General features: G+C 34.2%; 1 protein-coding gene and 1 pseudogene across 2 annotated transcripts in view; both read right to left on the bottom strand.

Moving 5' to 3' along the window:
- Positions 1 to 22533, bottom strand: part of STRN (striatin) — an 84986-nt gene that overhangs the window by 8042 nt on the left and 54411 nt on the right. The window contains exons 8-18 of one of the 2 annotated variants that reach the window (XM_033124668.1): positions 22075 to 22185; positions 19867 to 19953; positions 19263 to 19406; positions 16586 to 16722; positions 13191 to 13366; positions 11479 to 11526; positions 10346 to 10467; positions 7242 to 7409; positions 5423 to 5563; positions 1281 to 1388; positions 60 to 146 (exon numbers count right to left, since the gene is read on the bottom strand). In XM_033124668.1, coding sequence (XP_032980559.1) covers positions 60 to 146; positions 1281 to 1388; positions 5423 to 5563; positions 7242 to 7409; positions 10346 to 10467; positions 11479 to 11526; positions 13191 to 13366; positions 16586 to 16722; positions 19263 to 19406; positions 19867 to 19953; positions 22075 to 22185 — 1329 coding nt within the window. The remainder of the gene's footprint in view (positions 1 to 59; positions 147 to 1280; positions 1389 to 5422; positions 5564 to 7241; positions 7410 to 10345; positions 10468 to 11478; positions 11527 to 13190; positions 13367 to 16585; positions 16723 to 19262; positions 19407 to 19866; positions 19954 to 22074; positions 22186 to 22533) is intronic. The other variant, XM_033124669.1, reaches the window with a different exon arrangement.
- Positions 17431 to 17807, bottom strand: LOC117032929 (40S ribosomal protein S12-like; annotated as a pseudogene).

Raw genomic sequence — 22533 nt, 5'->3', positions numbered from 1 at the left:
AATCACATTAACATGAAATTAAAAAGAATAAATAAATAATGCACAATTGATGTACTTACTTCCAGACATCAAGTATAGGCCATTAGGATCAACTGCTAAACTTGTAACGGCTTCTAGGTGGGCTACCATTGAGTGGATCAGTTTGCCTTTGGAAAAAGAGATTGTTACTCTTTATTAACAGCTTTCCTCATCCTGAATATATGCCAACTACAACATTACACTGGTTTCTCCAGTCACACCTCTCGGTGTACTTACTGCATCAAGAGCTTTTTTCATCAGCTAAAACAACAGTGTCTCCCTCCCCAGTCTAGCCATAGTCATGATGAGAAACAAAAGCTCAAATTGCAGATCATATTTTTATCTTTCGAATCACAATACAAAAGTTAGTAATTTCTACACAAATATTCTTTAAGTCATGTTCATTAACTAAACTTATACACTGTTAATCACTTACTTTGCATCCTTTAGCTATAGGCAAATTATATGGGTTGTGGAAACAGAAGAAGAGACTGAGACAAAGACTAAGGAACAGAGAGAAAACCTGGCTACAATTTTGGTGGAAACAATATATAGAAAGTTTAAAAATATTAAATTACCCATCACCTATAGCTAAGCAAAGTCAGCAAAAGTCAACATATTTACAAAGCCAATAGCTGATACTCAGGTAAATATGGCTGCTAACAGAGTGTTTTCCTACCAGCACAACTCTTCATGAACTTCCGTTAGACTAGTGAAATATAATCCAATAAAAATTGGGAAAGCCCCAATTCAAATCAATCTGGATGAAACAGTATTATAATGCAGAAAAGATTAGTCCATGGAAAAATGAATAAGATAAACCAAATGACTCAGGAGTTTTCAATCTGAACACTAAGGCTATTCAAAACTTGAACAATTTTAAACAAAATATAATGATCATATGCCTCTACTTCTACTTTTCCACAGTACATGTTTCTACTTTCCCCCAATATACTCACAGTAAGAGATCATTTTTATTGGTGTTTGAATGAATTTTTCATTATGTTCCTAGTGATAACCTTGGCTCTGGGGCCAAAATATACCACGTACTTACAATTAAATTAACCAAGATGATTCTACGTGAGATCACGAAGAGTAGCTCTCAATGGATTTGGATGGAATGAACAGAAACTGAGCTGAGAGAGTGTTTTTGTGTTTCAACGCCTATTCCCTGACAATAAAGCCACTGATAAACACTGATCTTAACCTACTTATAGTGGAGATTTTTTTTTAACAACAATCAATTTTTAATAAATTCTTACCTGTATTGTTATCATAGAATTTGATGTGCCTGTCTTCATGAGCAGTGATGCTGATGGGAAGAGTGGGATGACTGATGACTCTATTTATTTGGCAGGAAGAGTTGGCTGCTAAAAAGAAAAAAAAATTAAAGACAACACAAATTAGTCAAAGCTACTATTTTTTCACACAAAAGAGAACTGAAAACTCACCTAAGAGGCTGAAAAAGCAAATGATGTGACTTTAATTTTTCTTTAGTCCATTTATTCTGCGATTGTGTTCATAATTTCAATGTTAGGAAATGAGACTTGCCTGAGTAATACTCTACTGACAAATCTAGAGGTACCTAAAATTAGAATTTCCTTTTCTACCACCTGCTATCAATGGGTGCCACCTAGGGCTTATCATAGAGCCACTGGCATTTCTTATTCTACAATGTTCTGTGATATTTCTGCTACTTTAATAAAGTTCCATCATTAATTACATGTAGATAATGCCCAAATTTAAATCTCAATTATTTCTAGATAGAGACCTCTTTATCACATGGTTATCATCTAATGATACACATGACAAAGAGAGTATCTTAACACTTTAATTTTCTCTTTCTCACTGTAATACAAATGGTCATCATTTGACAGCCTACCACGTTTGGATTTTTTAAATAGTCAGCATTCCAATACTACTTTTTGTGTACTACTTAATAGTTTTCAAGAGATTTCAAGTATATACCGGGGTGCCAAAAAAATGTATACACATTTTAAGAGACTCTATCTATGCTCAAGCAGTAGTTCGTCGTAATCAGAAGTGTCTGGACACTGATGGTAACCACTTTGAGTACCTCTTGTAAGCGCAGAAGTCAAACGTGACTTGTATTTATCTTTTGTTATGGGTATATATTGAGTATTACAATTAAAAGTTTTCATTTCTTAAAACGTGTATACATTTTTTGGCATCCTCTCTTTATAATGAAACAGGCAGGCCAGGACGTGTCATTTGGCCCATATCACAGTGAATGAACAAAGGTCTAGAAAAAGTTGTGACTCCCCCAAAATTCTGTGACAAAGTACCTATTCTAACTTCTACTTCTATCCCAACCAGATGGCTCACACAAATCAGACAACTGCCAAAACTGCTACCTACGCTATCAAAAGTTTCTCCTCAAAGCCTTTTATCAAAAGGAACTCAATAATTAAGAACTTACGTTTAATTAGTGATTTTGTTAAGATACTTTTTGTAAGAAAAAAGGGGGAAATCTACATAAAGGTAACACTAATTTAAGACATATCAGAGTTTAAAAATCATTATTATCATGACCCAGGGAAAGGAAAGGATGTCCTTTTAAAGTGCATTATTGGGACAACTGGCAAATTTGAATGTAAATCATAACTCAGGCAACAGCACTGTGTCAGGGTTAAATTTGCTGAATTTGATAATGTAATGTGCTATGTCAGAGACCGTCCTTGTTCTTAGGAATGACATTTTATAAAGGATCTAAGGGTATAGGAGTATGATGTCTCTTAAGTGATTCAGAATTTAAAATTATACACATATACAGAGAATGATAAAGTAAATGTGACAAAATGCAGCAAATGTTAAAAACTGACAAATCTAGTGAAAGGTAGTCAGGAGTTCCTGTACTATTTTTGAAACTTTTCTGCAAATTAAAAATTACTTCAAAATAACAAGTTTAATAACAATTTTTAATATTAGAATAGGTATTATGAATTTATAGTCACAATAAAATATAGTTAAATATAGCTAAAAATAGCAGTAGCATTAGTCTGCTCCATTGGATTTTCATGTTTCCTAGAAATATGACAGCTTTAAAATTGAAGATAGTCTTTTTCCAATGCTGAAGGCAGTCACCTGACCATGTAGAGTAAGCTTTGGATCAGTTATACTCAATTTAAATGGTCCTAAGTAAAGAACTTAGTTTCAATATTCAGCCTATGGCACTGCGCTGTACACCTGAAGCTGAAGCTGAATAACGATGAATGTCAACTATAATTTAATACATATGTAGTTACAGGATGTGGAGTACAGCGTAGAGAATAGAGTCAATGGAATTGTAACAGCTATATATGATGTCAGAGGGGTAGTAGATTGGGGGAGGGGGATTATCATTTTGTGAGGGGTATAAATGTCTATTACATTGTTTTGTACACCTGAAATTAAAAAAAAAAAAAAGGTTGACCAGAGGACTTTGAAACCATCAAAAGCTAACCCCCCACCCCCCAAAAAAAAATTCTGCCTATGAATTTTTTTTTCCCCTCCAGAAATATCACACCATTGAGCAATACCCTGTCTAAAGTATAGCAGGAGAATAACAAAATACAAATACTTTAAATATCCCACATATTCTGACAGAAGTTTATGTAAGTAGCTTCAGTGACTTTCAGACCTAGAATATAAGTACAACGGGAATCAAATGATGGATGCAGGCAAATCAAAATTCTTATTTAGGAAGCTTTTCCACTGGATGGTAAATCAGACAAGTACGCAAAATGCAAAGAACACTAGAAATAAACTGAAGGCCTACCAGGCATTATTCTAACAATGAATTAAAACAATTCTCCAAATATTCATATTCAGCTTGCAGCTTAGAAATGGTTTGCCTTTCACTGGGTTCACAAGTACCCAATTACCTGCTTCAACTACCTTTGACTTTATCACAGTGAAACCACAATTGACCTCAATGAGAAAGGATAATTTAATCTGATTCTAACAAGTGTCTTCATCCTTTTAAACTCTATATGAAATTCACTTTTCCCTTGAAATATGTTTGGTCTGAATTTGAATTTAAAAAAGCATCTGCTAAATTACAGAATAGAACATACCCAAATATAAATAGCTCAAGGGCAGTCACAGTAGAAAGGAATAAAAGACTAACTTAAGTTTGCTCTATACAACTCTAAAGTAATCAAATTGATAATTTAGGAAATTTCAGGACGCATTATTTTAACTCAAAATAATTTTAACTTATTCCAATAATGCTGCCTTTGCTCAAAATACTCTTGGTAGTTTTCTTCAGCAAATGCTTCCAGTTATCAGGCAAAAAGTCAGATGACTATAGTCTGACATTTTCACCCATCTTGGGGGGAAAAAAACGGAATCGCCTAGTCCAATTAATCATTTCGTCCACCAGACTTGACGTTGGATTAATCTGTAGCAGTCATTAAAAGTCAACATTTACCACTCGGGACATTTAAAGAATTGACCACAATCTCTGAAGGTAATTCCAAAAATGTTCACACCCTTCTTAATTTCATATGGTTTTTTACTTTACTACTATAGCTTTAGGTCATATACATACATTTTAAACTTATTGAGAGCCTAAAAACCTATATTTCTTGGCAAAAATTTTTTTTTCCGATGCCATAATCTCAATTTAATTTTTTTGCCTCTCTCTTTTACAATCAAATAGTTCAAAGCTGTCTTCATGCCTACTTCTCCAAACAATTCTCACAGAGAACAAGAGATTGGGAAGAGAAAATGAAGAAAACCAAAATGGAATGAAGAACGGAATAATTATTTTTAAAGCTAGTTTGCAAATTAAAATAACAGTGTATGTGTATGTAGTTCTACCAACTGCAACCTAAACAGTCATTGTCTGGATTAAGCAATCAATGGTTAAAAGAGCCGTAAGCCAAAAAAATTCTGTAATATCTTCCTCATAATCTGAGAAATGATTTATTTCCTGACTTCCTGTATCCAATAAGATGCTTCAGATTTCAGATTCTGAAAGGCATAACCTGATCTATATTCTAATCAGTACTAAGCTATGTCAAATTATATTACTAATATAAAATAGACTTAAAAATTCAAATTATGAGAAATGAAAAATAGATTTATTTTATATTCAGAATATTTTCTTCAAATAGAACTGAAAACTAATCATTTGGTATAAAATTAAACTTGACCTCTATCTGGAATAGTTCAAATGCTATTTCAAATAGTATAGTTATAAATGTACATAAACTTTACTCCCAAGTCTTAAACTCAATTGTAAATCATTATATCCTTCTAAGTAACTGTGTTCTGTGATTTAAGAGGCAGAAGACTTTATAATGACAAGTATTTTTCATACTTGACTCCAGTAGTGATAATTTTGATAAAGTTTAAAAAATTGAGCCAAACACAGACTATTTAAAATTGGTATACATACTTGTATCTAGGTTGGATTCTAAAGTGAGAATGCGTTGTTGAGTTTCCATGTTAAAGATGCTTGTATATCCTTTGCTGAATGATGCTACCATATGGCTCGGGTCACTGCTCACTAGATCCACAGAGGCAGGGATTCCCAATTCTAAAAAAGTCAGAACATATTCAAAGAGAATGGCAGTTAGAGGGTCTACTTGACAGTGTGCTTAAAATACAGCAAAACAAGTAGTTGCATGATTTTATTAAGAAGTAAGGCTTGACATTAGAATAAGAATTTGCTCATAGCCATTCAATGGAGATTATCTGTTTGGTTTCTTTTAGCCCTAGTCTATTTTATTATTCTTACCTGTTCAGTACATCTTCTATGTGTTACTCAGATATATATATTATATTCATATATATTATATTCATATATATTATGAATATATTATATTCATATATAATATGAATGCCGGCCTTTATTCAGGAAAAAAATGGAAAACATGTATGTACAACAAGTTTTGCTGCTTCCACCTCAACCTGGGGCTTAGAGTGGCAACATGAGAATTCATTATAAAAGCCCATCTCTTATTATAAATTCTAATTCATCAAAAATATGGAATTTAAAAAGTAAAATTCAAACTGTTATTGGTAGAGTCATGTAAATATCAGATGCAGGCAACTCATCAAAACCTAGACACAAGTTATGAGAGCTCAGGAATAAAGATGGTATTTTTATCATCTAGAATAGGGTAAAGCTTGGCTAAAACTTGGAGCTTATTTATAAACAAAAAAAATAAAATGACATATATATATATAAAATCTGATTTTTTTCATTTGGTTCAAAAATCTAACTAAAGCAAGCTAACAGTTCAAAAATGAGCATATTACAGAAGATATATTAATGACTGATAGAGACATAAAAATGCTCAAAATAATTAGCCACCAAGGAAATGCAAATTAAACCACAATGAAATACTGTCACACACCCTTTAGACTGGGTAAAATTAAATAGACTGACAACACCAAATGTTAGTAAATAAGGATGTAGAGCAAACTAGAATTCTCATACATTGCTGTCAGTGGTGTAACATGGCACAACCATGCTGAAAAAAAGTTTGGCAGTTTCATACAAGGTTAAACACACAATTCTACTTTTAGGTCTTTACCCACATATAATAAAAACATATGAATGTTCATAGCAGCTTTGTTCATAATAGCGAAAAACCAGAAACAATCCAAATGTCCATTAAGAGGTAAATGAATAAGCACATTGTGGTTGAATGAAATACTATTAAACAATAAATTATTGATACTTAACTACAAAATGGATGAATCACCAAAAAATTATAGTGAGTGTATAAAGCCAGATACAGAGAGTCCACATTGTATTATTTCATTTATATGAAGGTTTAGAAGAGACAAAACTAATCTATGATGACAGAAATCACAGCTGGTTGGGAATGGGGAGAGGAGACTGGGAAGCACGCAAGAACTTTGGGGAGGTGAGGAGAACATTCTGTATCTTGATGGAAGAGTTATGCATTTATCAAACTCATTAAAATGTGTCCTTAATATCTGTTTTGTACTACATATAAATCTTATATCATTAAAAAAATTTTAAGATGTGCTCTTTTATCAACTACTATGCTTTTTAAATTATACATAAGTTGGAAATTCAAATAGAATATACTGTCATTACTTCAAAAACCCTTCAAATTAAATTTGAACAGTAAGAATTTTTGGAACCATTTATTTGTATGTTTGTTTTTATAATAAGACACAATTTAGATAATTTAGAATTTTATAAAAGAGTCAGCAAAATAATTTTAAAAAGTACGTACCTTGATTATCATTAAATACACTCAGGGCTGGAGCAACCTCAGTTGTATTCCACAAACGGAGAGTGCCATCTGCTGAACAGGACAACAAACGCTGATGTGCTGCACTATAAGCCAAACCCCAGACTGCATCGGTGTGGCCTAGCAGAGGGCCTCTTAAAACAGAAGGATCTATACAAAACAGCAAGAATGCAAAATCAGGAGAAGGAAAACCAATTATAAAGATACTTAGATTACAGAGGGGAACAAAGCACCCAGTAACAGTATAAAACATGCTTCCTAGTGTCTATCACTCTTCTGAAATGCTGCAATAATTAAAAACAGGCTTGGAAATATGCAAATGGAGAATTTTAAATTTATAAATTATTCCCTGAGGAAGTAAACAGAGATCTTTCCCTCCTCTGACCTCCTTTAGCACTGTGGATAGACTCCTTTAGGCCACTTACCCAACTATACTATGAATGGCAGTTATTCCTGGGAGCAACAGGCCTCTGACATAATGGACATGAACTGAGGCCTCCAGGAATCTCCAAATTCTCAAACAGCAGTAACTTACATATGAATGATGTGCACATGGGGGAGGGAGGACAAGCAGGGGGAGGATCACTTAACACTGTTTCTGATAAAAGTCAAATTGGGAACTTTAATTATTAATCCTCACAATGATTCTATGAAGTGGTACTTTCAAGATGGCTCACAGATGTTAAGTTGAAAATGTCACTGGTGGTTATCTGTGCTGTATCTCAGCCATCCCATAAAGTATTACTGAAGACACACTGTGTGTTAGGCACTATGCTAGATGCTGGGATCACACAGATGATTAAGACACATTGCCATGCTTGTCCTCCAAAAACAATGTGATAAGTATAATAATAGTGACACCCATTACATGGAGAGAAACTGGGATGAGTGAAAGCTTCTTGAAGAGAATGACACCTAGAATGTAGAGATATTAGGCAAAGAACAGAGGGAAGACATTCCTGACAAAGGAGGCAGCACCTACAAAATCCCAGAAGGAAAAACAGCATGATATGTGAGGAAATTTATAAGCAATTCAGTATCACAGAAGTATGAAGTTTGAGGCAGGAAGTGGATGAGATGAGAGTGGCTGGTTTATGGTGGGATTCCTAAGACATATTAAGGTACTTGGAAATTATCCGCAAAGCAATAGGGAACCACTGAAGGGTTTCCCAGGGTCAGTACGGAGAAGTAAGTATTTAATAAGGTAACTCGGACTGTAGTGAAAACAGGCTGGATAAAATCAAGAAGAAAGCAAGGGGACTGTTTCAGTAGACTGAGAGAGTGATTATGAAGACCCAAGTGAAGGCAGTGGTAAAAGGGACAAAGCAGAAGGAATAAATTCAAAAAATATTTAGAGGGTGATATCAAAAAGACTAGGTAATTAATAAGGTGTGGACAGTAAAACAGAACAAGGAATCAAGGATAACTCTTATGTTTCTAATTTGACTAATTCTAGTAGCACCACCAACAAACAAAGAATACAGGGGAGAGGAAACATAACACTATGGGGATTTATAGACTAGGAAACAGCCACTTTGAAATGTTCTGTAAGCAGTCTGAGACTTAAAGAAGAGATTTATGAGTCAACCGCATATAAAACTACAGAGTGGCTTCAATCTACCAAAGGATATGTGGACAATGTAAAGAATGGATTGGAATCTGGGCCTTGATGCCAATATTTAAGATGAGAAAAATAAAAGGAGTTTATAAAGAATAGAGAACAGAAACTGTCAGTGTTACATGCCAAAAAAGTCAATAGTGGACAAATTTCAAAAAGGATGGAGTGGTCCACAGTTTCAGATAGCCAATATATCTAGTAAAATAAAGTTTGTAAAATACCCCTTGGAGCCAATTAGGTAGTCACTGAAAATCTTGTTATATTTAAGTGGTATAACCAGAAGACAGAAAGCAGGGGGATGGTGCACAGGAAAAGGACATGGAATTGGTAACTAGTAATTGTGTTTTCTAGACAATACCACCAAAGAGACAAAGATGATGAAGGAAAGAGAGACTAAACAGAAACCAGAGAGGGAAATGGAGCCAGAAAAGCCTTCCCCTTGCTCAGGAAGGGGGATAGCTGAATTTACTTAAATGCTGAGGGGATGGAAAGAGAACAAAGAGAGGAAGGCTTAAGATGGAAGCAAGCCTGGGGGAGGGGGGGATGATAGAGTGCACTCTCAAAGGAAAGGAGAGAATGAGGTCAAGAGCAAAAAGGGGACAGGATGAGGACAACTGATCGATCCTCTGATACACAGAGAACGGAAACATGGAAAAGCATGAACCAGATAAATCTGTAAGAGAACTGGGTGGAAGAGGAAGTTCACCGTTCACAAAACTTATGTTAAATGCTTATTAAAGGAATGTTGGGAAAAATTTTGGATATTAAATTTCTTATCTTTACTTAGATTTGGTGGTAAAATTAAACTAAAGTGACAAAATAAAATATGGTTTAATGACAAATATGATACTTCGTACCATTTGAGAATTTAAGAGGAAACCAATATAATCAATTCCTAAACCAGTTTTTACTAGAAAATTTACAGTAATAGCTAGTGATACATTATAATAAGGGTCTGTATTTCATGGTCGTATTCCCAAGATTAAAGGGCACCTCTTAATTTTTAATGACTTTTAAATATTTTGGTGCCATGGACTTGAAAAGTAATTAGCCTCTTTGCCCTCCAATAATTGATCAAGAAGATGATGCCAACATGCGCTTTCCCTCAAACTTGTTTATTAAGGTTAGTGATAAATTATGATTGCAGATTAGTAATAATGTATCAAGTACTGTTCAGATGCCTAGATAAAGAAAACAGTTATCCAGAAAGTCAGTATCTCCAATTAATAAGACTTTGGGTGGTGGAAACGGTTTTTTTCAGGAAGAATAAATACATTTTTTTCTTTTTTCTTTCAGCATCATATATCAAATTGGTTCCTAAATACAGGAGAGCTTTTTAACAAAATAAAGACATGATTCCCTTTTACCCATTTATTTTCTAAACTATCTCATTTTCTCTGTATGCATGCTATGTAAACTGTGTGAAAAGAAACCATTTTATGCTTGCAGACCTTGGGGACGCACATACCATAGGAGTCATAGGGATCGATGTTGGGGTTGGTGGTGTTCCAGCCCTGGATCAGCCCATCAGCACCACCACTGTAACACTGCTCGCCACTGCTGCTCATCACCACACAGAGCACCGGACCTCTGGGAGATTCAAATCAATTTCTGGTCTCAAAAATTATCTGGTAATAGGACTTACTAAAAATAACAATACTTAAGTATTCAAATGGCTTCTATTTTTCAGCTTTGTACAATGAATAAAAATACTATCAAACCATTGTTCATTTTTCTTCTTCTACCAAACCAAAAGCTGGTAAACTATGGTATGTGGGCCAAATCCAGCTAGTCATCTGTTTTTGAACAGTCCTCAAGTTAAGAATGGTTTTTACATTTTTTAAAGGGTTGTAAAACAAAACTAAACTAAACTGAAAACAAGAATATGCAACAGAAAATATGTGGCCTAAAAAAACTAAAAATGTTTACCGTGTTTCCCCGAAAATAAGACCTAACCAGAAAATAAGCCCTAGCATGATTTTTCAGGATGACATCCCCTGAACATAAGCCCTAATGTTTCTTTTGGAGCAAAAATTAATATAAGATCTGGTCTTATTTTTGGGGAAACACAGTACTATCTGACCCTTTATATGAAAAGTACGCTAATCTCTCTGCTAAATCAAGTGAATATGTATATTCCTTAAGCTTAAATGGAAACAAGAAAAGCAAATAATATGTGATCACAATAAAAAAAAAATTTCCTGGATATTTTTATCTAGGTTATCCTTAAGGGAAAAAAGGTCAGGATTTCTAATATTTAAATCTAATTTCCTCAACTATCTTTTAAAAGATATACACACACACACACACACACACACACACACACACACATATACATACATACATACATACATACATACATTCAAACATCATGCAAACAAAATCTAATGTCAGCAAGGATTCCTGTTTGGTAGTAATAAACTTGTTTTTAACATTATATTATCTGCCAGTTTCTTTTAAAATTATTTTTTAAAAAAAGCTACTAAATACAAAATACAAAAATAAGTAACATGAATACGTAAGTGAAAGAAAATAAAATATTTTAATCAGGCTGATTTATAGTGATGTTGATATTTTAAAAAAGAAAAAACACATACTTACTTATGAGCCCTGAATGTATAGATAGGCTCCACATCAAGAGATGTACTCCTAAATCAGAGAGGGAGAGGACTTTTAGCACTCTAAGTTTCAGTAGTAAACAGTATGGCTGAGTTACATCATAAATTATGGATTCAATGTCCAGTTCTGTCATTAACTGACAAACTTTAGGCAAATTATTCAATCTTTTGGAACTTCAGATTCTTCTATGTTTAAAATAAAACAAAAAAACAGGAATAACACCAAATACTCATAGAATTAAATGAGATTCTACAAGTAAAACAGCCCAGGACAGAACCATACACACAGAATTTCAATAAATGGTACTTTAATGTCCTGGTGTTTCTATGAGGGCTAATATGTCTGTCCTTGATACTAGAAGAAACTGTCCAAGTTATCAGGTCATTCATTACAGAACACTGACTATATGAGTACTCTACAGTGTCTAAACTGGCCATGACTGTTAATGGAAACTGGATTTAAAGTCAAGTATTTACCATTTTCTAAATTGTATTGCAATTTTTTATAGGCATATGATCGCTCTCCTCAAGTTATTTCCAAAGTTTTAAGTTCAAGGCCACTGTTATTTACATGTGGAAGTATTATCACCAGCAAGAAACTTGTTTCAATATTTTTCTAAATTTTAGTCAAGAATATATCATAACACATTGATATTTTTTAGTCTAATGTGATACCCACTGTGACCAAAGAACAAGAAAGACAAAAGGCACAGCTTATAAACAAGAAATAATTTTTCCCTGCTGAAGATACCTGATCCAAATGAGGATTCACTTGGTTTTAGCAAGATCTGGTCCAGCTAACTGATAAAGACTGATTAATCAAGTATTTTACCTAGTCTATGTATGACTCAGAGCAGGAATGACACTGATCTCTTTTAAACTGGGCAGTAGATATGCTTTCTCTATCAGTAATAAAACTTCTGTAGTATCTATTTGGTGTTCATTTCTACTCTTCTAAAAACAGAAATGCCTGACACTATAGAAGGGCCCTTGCTAGCAGATGCTGGGTTCTAGACCATGTGACCCAAGGAAGAAAGGAGAGGAGCTTCAATAAAGACCCCAACAACTGGGGTTAGGACTAGCTTGGTGAGTGATAAAAGGGTTTATACGAACTCATGTCTGCCCATGCTTAGGGAGGGACCAAAGGGCAAGGCAAGACTAGCAGTTAAATGACGGCCACAACACTGCCTTTTAGTCTAGACATCTCGGTGGGTATGGAAAGTACCTCAAGGGTCAAGGTCAAAAGACCAGATCAAAGAGAAGCCCCTCACCCCTCCCAATCAGCCTTCCCTCCCTTCCACTCCACAAGTTCAAACAAACCTTGTAAACAATGGGGCAGGATGGGGTGAGGGTTGATGATTAAACATGTCTAAACCTGCTTCCAACAACAGTAGAAAATTTCAGTACAAAGGAAAAGCCTCCCTAAATATGACACAGTTAAAATACTGTATAAGGATTGTAATCAGGATTCACAAATCCGGGAAAATCATCAGATAATACCATTTTTCCCTAAGTGTTAGTTTTCCAACCTAACATTCAATTGTGAGTATGAATAGACAAACAGTCTAAATTATGTGATATGGTGAAGAAGAACTGGAAGAGATATTTGGGGAATAATAAATAATAAAGTGAGTATTTTTCTACTGAAAATCTGTTAATTAAAATACTCAAATAGTTAAAATAAGACATTCTCACTTTTTGGCTGGGGCTGTTTTCTGCAAATTCCACATTTTTAATGTGTGGTCCTCTGATGCTGTTATCAAAACAGGCTCAATGGGGTGGAAAGCAAGGGCTCGAATGCCATCAAAGTGACTTCTTAATGTAAACTTAGGGTTCCATGTCTTCCGCAATGCATCTTTATTGTTTGCTATCTATTAAAGAAACAAAAAAAGGATGACTATACATTTAATTACGATAGGGGGAAAAATAATATTTCAACATAATTTTTGCTGATTTATCATTAAACCATCCCATTTTTGCAACTTTCAAAACAACAATTTTTAAATGTAAATAACCAAATCAATAGGCAAAATTAGCAATATGTCAACAGTGGTTTTCTCTGAAGAAATATGAATGCTATAAGAAAACAGGTAACATAATTCAACATTAAAAAAATCAAATAATTTAATAACATAAAACAGATCTTCACTGGGATGATTTTAAAAAAAAAGAAGTAATTTCAACCTAAATTATAGTATAAAAACTAATTTTAGGGTAAGAGCTGAAAAACTAAGTTATCTTTAAATATGTTAATATCATAGAATATCATCATACTTTTGAGATTTCCAATATTTTCTAACAAGAGCTAAATATTTTCAACAAAGTTTACAGACCAGAAACATAAAATGTTAAAATTAGAAGAGACAATCAGATGTTACATAAAAATAGATTCCATTGGTAAGATACACTCATGGTTATGTTGCCTTCTTCCATAGAAACTCCATCTGAACAACTGAAAGGAAAAAAAGGACTATTTTTTTCATTCCAAGTAATAGGAAAGCTAAACAGGTTGGTGTTTGACTTTACACTAGCACCATGTACGAGCTCTTCACACTCCAAGGCTAATAATCATGCTAGATTTAAGTAAGTAACAGTGAAACAAGTATTAGGAACACACTGGAGAAATATTACCATAATTACCATGACAAAAACCAACATAATACTAACAATAAACGCTATTTTGAGCATTAATATTTTGAACATTACTCAAAAGACTTAACATGCATTAACTCACTTAATCCTCACAACTCTATGAAGTAGGAGTTAACATTATCCCACTTTAGACTAGACATGTAAGGAAAAGAGAAGTTAAGTGACTTGCCCTCTAGTAAGTGGAGGAGTCTGGATTCAAACCCAAGCAGTCTGGCTTCAGAGGCTACACTCAATATATACTATAATTTAGAACCCAGAAGTTTAAAAACCTGCAGAAAAATTTGGATAGGACATGTCACAATTGTGGCAATAAGAGATGACAAAACATACTATGCAAGGAACTACTGTAAGAATTAGAGCTAGTTATCCTCGGGGAGGGGGGGAAGGAAGGTGGGAGGAACAAATGAGTTGACTCCTGTCTGATCTTGTTAAAGAGCTGAAAGGTTTTCATATGAAGAGCAATCAGATTCCTCCTGAATGTCTTACTGTGGTAGGCAGCCACTAAGAATGTCCCCAATCAGGCCCACCTCCTCGTATTTACACCTTGTGTAGTCCTCTTCCACATTACAGGACTGCTCTGTGTGACCAATAGCATTAGCAAAGTGGGAACAAATTACTTCCACAATCAGGTTATAAACCCTTCCATCTTGGATGTTTTCGCCCCCGCTCTTTTCAAGGGCATTCACACCGGAGGAAGCCACAGAAAGGCCTATGTGGTGAGGAAACAGTCTCCAGCCAATAGCCAGCAAGGAACCAAGGCCTTTCAACAACTACATGAATAAGCCTGGAAACAGATGTTCCCCAAGGCAAGTCTTCATGTAAGACTGCAGATAAATGTATAGAGAAATAAAATATGTCACAAGAATGACACATACGTAGGGTGGGAGCTTTTCAAACAGGGTTAAAAGGATGTGTTTATGGTAACCTCTAGGGTAACAATTAAAAGAGTAATGAAGAGTGTATAAACTCCAAATAATGGGGGAAAGGGGCGAATAATAAAGAAAATAATCAGGGGTGGCCGGATGGCTCAGTTGGTTAGAGCACGAGCTCTGAACAACAGGGTTGCCAGTTCGATTCCCACATGGGCCAGTGAGCTGCGCCCTCCACAACTAGATTGAAGGACAATGACTTGGAGTTGATGGGCCCTGGAGAAACGCACTGTTCCCCAATGTTCCCCCCCCCAAAAAATGATAAAAAAATAATAATAATAAATGAATGTATGTTTAAAAAAAAGTCTCTTTATAAAAAAAAAAAAAATCCCAATAAAGGCAAAAATAGGAGAAAAAAGGAACATAGAATAGGTGACATAAATAGATGCAATGCTTAAATCCAAAGATATCATAATTACTTTAAAAAGAAATGGACTAAATGCTCCAATTTAAAAGTTTGTCAAAGGTTCAATGAAAAAAACAAGTCAACTAAATGGTGTTTTTAAGATAGATGAAAATATAAGGTTACAAAAACAGTGGAAATAGAAATGGTTTTTAAAAAGTCTGTTTCACAGATGTGGAGAATGGAGTATAAGGAGCCCGTTTTGATTAGGTTATTATAGTAGTTCCAGGTAAAGAAAAAAAATTGACTAGGATGGGAGGTAAAAAGAAGCACACGGATTTCAGCTGTTTTTGGAGGCAGAACCCAAAACACTTACTAAATGACTTAGCACAGAAACTGAGTTTTGGATTTGCAGAAAATGGAATGAGTGGTGAGGGTTTCTCCTTGGAGTACTTTCTTATCATATCCTTGGTCTGCTTAGGCATCCACACTACATCCCCCATGTGGCAGGAACTATAATGAATCCTCCAACGAAGATAATGAAGTAGCAAGAGGCAAACTGAGAGGATTTTAAATGAAGAAATAAGATAGGTTGTAAATACTTTATGAAATATGCAGCTAGTTTTCTGACGATTATGACAAACAATTATAAATGCATTTATAAAACAACTGTGTTTGGGATGCATAATGATTTTTAGTCCAAATCACTAATAGGTCAGCCTTACTACCTGGAAAGTATCCTGTATATATCCTTGCCTAACAGCAGCTAAAAATCACTTCTCAGCAGGATACCTATGATGTACTGAAGAAGCAAGATAAACAATGCCCTCAGCAGGTATGAATTTCAATTAGTCACTGATGCCCTAAACCATAAAACAAAATCTAAACTTGGTAATGGAAAAGGGAATTCTTTATCTAAAAACAATAAACAAGCTATGTTGACTTACAGATTTAGGTAAACCCCATAGTTTTAATCTCTATATGATGTGAAAAATATTATTGTTTATCTTTATAATATATTCACATTTTCAAAGTTTGTGATTAAAAAAATGAACCAAATTCTATACTTGTGAAGTTTTGCTTCTTTATTGCCATCTTTTCCTATAAAATTAACTTTGTATTTAAAAAGAATGAGTAAAAACAACAAAAATGAAACTACCACTCACATCGTAAGTTAGCGAATCGGCTTCATTGGCCACTGTCAGGCCTGCCAATTCTCCAAGTCCCAGTTCACTTTCGAGGGCTTCATCTGCTCCCATGATGAATGACTTCCCAGAAGAAGGGGGAAATGTCAGTGCTTCCACTGAAAGAAGACAAAAGAAACATAAAAAAAACCTCTCGAGAGCTAACAATTAGTCTCATAAAGGCATGTCTACATTTGATAATTTTTAAATGCTTTTAAACATAATAAAATTCAGTGAGCAGAAAATCCTGAAGAACTGCTTTTTCCATATCTTAACCATAGCTAAAGGTTATCATCTAATTAGAAAAATAAAACATGAAACAAATCTAATGTCCATTGTCCTTTCTCACTACACAGAAACATAATGTGACTAAATGAAAGTAGGTTTTCCTCATTTGGTATTTCATGCTAATTACCCAATTATTTCGATCAACTATTAAACATGTATCAAACATATTAAACATAATTATAAACATATCTGGTCTCAAACAAAATTGTTAATTCTATAACCTGGAGGAACACAGGAAATTTCAAACAAAAATGGTTACAACTGTAAAATGTACCTATCTGAGGCCAAATGAGTGCGTGGTGGTAGAAGCGAGGATTACCTCTGAAGAGGGAGGTGGAGTGGGAATTAGAAGGCACGGCTCTTGGGCCCTGGACAAGTTGTGCTTCTTGGCCCAGGCAGCGCTGACATGGTTGGTTCACTTTGTGAGAAATCACTGAGCTATACCCCTGTGACTTCAGCAGTTTTCTGTAGGTGTTTTATATTTCATTTAAGAATGTTTGTTTCAAAGAAATTAAGAAAACAAAGCCAAGTTTACTTGTTCATTTCCTGCAGCTGAAGTACTCCTCGATGGAATTCTTGGCCTGAACCTCTCTACCACAGTCTTTAACCAACCACTTCGTGGGGCTTTCCCTCTCTGTGGATTTTACAGAGGCCGACCCATTCCCTAGTTCCTTGTTGTCATCCACCTTAATTAGGCGGATTAGGTGTTCAGCACAGAGGGCCTCCACCGACTTGACGTACGTAGGTTCACTGCAGTTGGATGTAAGTACACAAAGTTGGGCTGGGTGCCTAAGGCTTTGGGCAGCTTCACGAATTCCACGTGGTTAGGCCATCGCGGACGAGGGTGGTCTGGCGCCTCTTGTAAAGCAGTATTAATGTCCATTACACCTCTAGCAACAATGCCTTCCTGGGCCATGGAGGTGGGTTATGCGTGGAGCCAAATCTTGAATGCATCCAAGCCTCCACTCCGTGCTACTCCGTGGCGGGAGGGCTCAAAGAAACTTTTTTAAAGTGTCCATTTGAACGCTGTCTTTAGCTACCAATTGTACCTTATGATGTCAGATTTACTTTGTGATCAATTTAAATATCCTTACTTCACAACACTGGACACTCCAATCTAATCCCTTCAGCCACCATCATAGAAGAACCAGTTAAAAAGCAAAATGCCAAATTAAAAGAGATTTTACTTAATTTGGTTAATAATAAAATGTCACTTTTTGTGAACGTAAATTATTCTGACAAACTGTCAGAGATGGTCTTTCAGTAATTTTCTAGAGGTGGTTACTTTACTGATGACAAACATTTGTGAGTTTATTAGATGAATTCAGTAGTTTAAACTTTGGCTATTAAAGAAGTAAATTAATTTTTTCTTAAAAGAAACAAGCTGACTGTATTAATTAGCATATGCAGAAAACTAGATTTACAAGGTGTTTTTCAGCTTTAGATTCATTCCTATAATTTTTGATTCATTCATAATATTTGTTGAAATGAAAAAAATAGTTATGTGCTTTTAAAAACAGCAGTAGCAGAAACTCTACTTAAAATCTTTATCAGAATGAAGTAAAGCATAAATTAAACCACCATAATAAAACAGCAATAATAAAAATGGATTTTACCCAAACAAACCATATATCTGCTGGGGGGATTCAAACAATTCCAAACATTTACTAATGTTGAGGGAATTGTTTAAATTAGAAAAGCAATTTTCACACCAAAATTTCAACCAAATGATTCATGCAACACTATAACACACTAGGTCCTCAACCAGGTTTTTTGTTTGTTTTGTTTTCATTTCTAACATTTTCAGATAATTTTATTCAGGTGTGAAATACAAATGACTCTTCAGAAAAAAACGACTAAGACTCGTTGGATGCGATCATACACATTGTTTGGGATATTGTAACTAATGCTCTAGAAACAGCCAAGTAAAACCTGAAAACGCACACCACTTGCTATGCCAGCAGACTTGAGGGCTGAAGAGAGAGCAACAAGGGGCAGCATAACTGGCATCTGAGAGCTAAAATTCCTTGGAACTTAAGACTGTCGTGCTTCTTACGTGTGGTGCTGCCCTCTGAATGATAAAAATAAAAATAAATGTATGTAGCACACACCGACTATAGCTTTCTCTGAAACTGCACACATATTCTAAACCAGAATGTAGAGTTGGTTTTTTAGTTTAAGCACCCTTTTTCAGTCTTAAAAGATTGAAGTTGGAATCAAACCCCACTGAATGTAAGAAAGCCTACATTTGGGGAATAATACATAGAGCAAACATTTGTAGAATACAATTCTTAGAGAGACCTTTTTAATAACTGAATTTAGATATGTATATCCAAGAGTTTCTTGTGCTGGAGAATTCTTAAGTACTTGCCTTCATCTGCCCTATTTATTTCGTGTTCAGGAAGCCTGGAACTGCTGGGTCTGGACGGTGAACCCACAGATGGTTGCAATGAGGGAAGTTCATCAACATCTCTCAAATTAGCAAGCATATCTTGTAGTTTTGACCTATTGGGTCCTAGCCCCCAAAAAAGGAGGAAGAGAACAAAAAAGAGGAAATGGAATTAACGACCTGCATCAAAATGGTACCATAAACTTTATTCACTTCTGCCAACATTCACCTTTAAAGCTATCCTACTATATTAAAAAGTAATTATTTTCCAAGTTTTCAAATTATTTTAAGTTTATTATTTCTTGAAAAGAATATTTTACATATATTTTAAAAATTAACCTACTTGAATATATCACCATTTGCATGAGAAATAATGTTCATGTACAATTTTGACCATTAAAAATATTATTCTGTAATCCTTGCATATTACTCTAAATGTAGACAGATACCACAGATTGTGAAACTACTATGTATCAACTTAAACAATAATGTTCCTTTTTGTTTGTTCATTTAAATTGTTTTATTCATTGCCTTACAACCTGAAGCTATGGTACCCAAGGTGAAGTCTCATGCCCTGATTACTTACCTGAAACTTGATTCTTCATTCTCTCACATCCCTGTTTTGACTGTTTTATATAGGATAGAGGCTGAAACAGATCTTCGGTAGTTTTTCCTGTTACAAGTTTAATTAAGAATGGGAAAATCTTACCCATAGTCTGTTACGTTTTTTTTCCTATACCAGCAAAGAATACAACTATTTTTAAGCAATTTTAACTAATACCTAGAAATATAGTTCAAGACAGTATGATCGGAGTACACAATTTGACTGGAAATATTTCTACTAGACCATATTAAAAGGACTCAACTTTTCTAATGCGTAAACAGTTCAATTAATAAAATATTTATGGTGGCTTATAAATTAATGCTTCATTTTTTCAATTCAAAGCTTTGCTTCAGTTCTCTTTTTATCGTCTTTCAGTTGTTTTGTTTTTATCATCTTCACTTGTTCCCAGATTACCATTAATCAAGATAAGATGAACTGTCAATGAAAACAAAATGTGCTGAACCTCAGTCTATATAGTACCTCTATCTTCAGTAACGACATTAAAATTTCTCCCCCTGTGATTTTTCTTTGACTCATTAAAAACCTACATGCTTTATACCTGAATACTGATCATAATCCTCAGATTTAGGAACTCTAATAGCTTCTATTAGTAGGAATACCGTTCCAGTCAAATGGTGCAGTTTTAGACCTTAAGTGCTAAATTTCAACTACAGCAATGCCTTGATGTTTGACAAGAACTGAATAATTAATGTAATAGTAGTTGGATTCCACATTAAGTCCTGGATTCCTTTCCAACTTAAAGATCTTTTACATTTCAAGACATTTATTATTGTAGTATAATGATTTAAATTTATCAACTTAAGTCAATCTAAAAATTCAAATGTTCTCCTTATTTTCTCTTGTATGGTATTTCCTCAAAACTTCAGTATAACTGGTTTTGTCACGGTTCTGAAAAGCTGTAACAAATCATGCCTCACTATTGTTTGTTCAGATTAAATGTTTTATCAGTATATTTGAATAAAATGTACAAAATATTCTAATGCTTTAATATTTATATTGATTTAATTTATAATGAGAAGGCATCAAATGACATCATCAATAATGGTCACTGATTTTATCCATTCGACCTAAATACTTGTAAATTCTAAGATGTTTTAAATAAAGATTTATATGTTTCTCAGTAACTACCAGGTTGTAAAAGACTATCCCAGCAGGAATGACTGGTCTTTGATAAGGTTTAGGACCACTATAAAATAAATAAAAAAAAGAAAAAGTATATCCTTCGAGTCTTTTGCAACTCTTAAACATGTTTCCTTAAACTGGATTTTATTCTCACTTTACACCACTTTAATATCCCAAAGGAAGAAATTCCTAAGGCCATAAAAGGGGAGATCCATGTTCACATGGTCAAAGAGAATAGAAGCACAAGGAGATGGCTTAGCCTTGTCCTCCTAAAAAGGTGTGTAAGAAGGTTTTCAGGGATGTTTAAAAGCTTTTGTATTTCTATTTTACATGCTTCACTAGATCTACTGCTAAACTTTATTAATAATTTGCATAATGAATTATATATACTCTTATATGATTCACAGGGCTAGAAATTTCATTTTAGTTGTTTTTTTATGTAACACATTTTATCAAAAAGAAAAAAGCTAATTGGTAATATTATAAATGAAATTGGTCAAAAGTTTTAATTAGAAAATACTTTTAGAAGTTGTGTATTTGACTCTGTGCCCTGTATAGCATATAGTGGAGAGAGCAAATGAAATGTATTATGAACATATAGAATATTCAGGGGTAGAAATTAACTTTCTTTCTGTCTCCAATTTATGAAATTATAAGCAATAATTTTGGTGGACTATGAGAGGGTCATACTAGATGAGATTTAAAATTGTCTACAGTGAAAAATCATTACTGTAATTAAGCACATATATTTTTTTAGAATCAAATTATCACTATGTTGGAATACCAAGTTCCATACTCTCATGAGGCTCTGGATGTATTATTGGGACATACTATAATTCCATAATCATATGCACAGTTATGCTTTTTTTTAAGTTCATAATTAAATAGCAAACCATTTAATTTCAACCCCTGAGAGCAGGTGAAAAGGAAAGAGGTCAGGAGTAGAAAAGAAAAAGAGTAAGTAGTTTTAGGAAAACATTGAAAAAAAATTGGGGGATATGGAAGAGGCAAGATTTATGACTTATAGATACAATGTTTTCCACTTACTCTTCACCCCCTTTTTCCCCTTTCTCTCCTTTTTGTATTGTTCCTTGAGTTTGGTAATTACTCCCTGGTCCACATTCCAAGCTTCAGGCATGAGACACTGGTCTTCCTTTTCTAAACAGAGTGAAACAAATGAAACAGCCTTTTTAAATAAAATATTGAACACTCTAAGTCAATTCACTGTTACGTCAATGAATGACATAACAACCATTTATTTCCTCCTTAGTATCACTAATTTTAAAAAGTTACTGCTTATTCATTAGATATATGTCACACAAAATGTAGTATCTAAGAGACAGTGAGCAATTCAATTTCCTGGGTAATAATATTAAATTTCTCTTTCTAAAGACATAGAAAAAAAGAACCTGAAAGATTTGAGTGACTTTTAGTAAATTAAGCGCCAAAACGCTGTAATTGACACCCCTCATTTTCATCCAATTATTTGATTTTGATTAGGATTGA

The sequence above is a fragment of the Rhinolophus ferrumequinum genome, chromosome 13 (genome assembly GCF_004115265.2).
Source record: "Rhinolophus ferrumequinum isolate MPI-CBG mRhiFer1 chromosome 13, mRhiFer1_v1.p, whole genome shotgun sequence".
NCBI classification, from domain to species: Eukaryota; Metazoa; Chordata; class Mammalia; order Chiroptera; family Rhinolophidae; genus Rhinolophus; species Rhinolophus ferrumequinum.
This window is presented reverse-complemented; position numbering and strand designations above follow the sequence as displayed.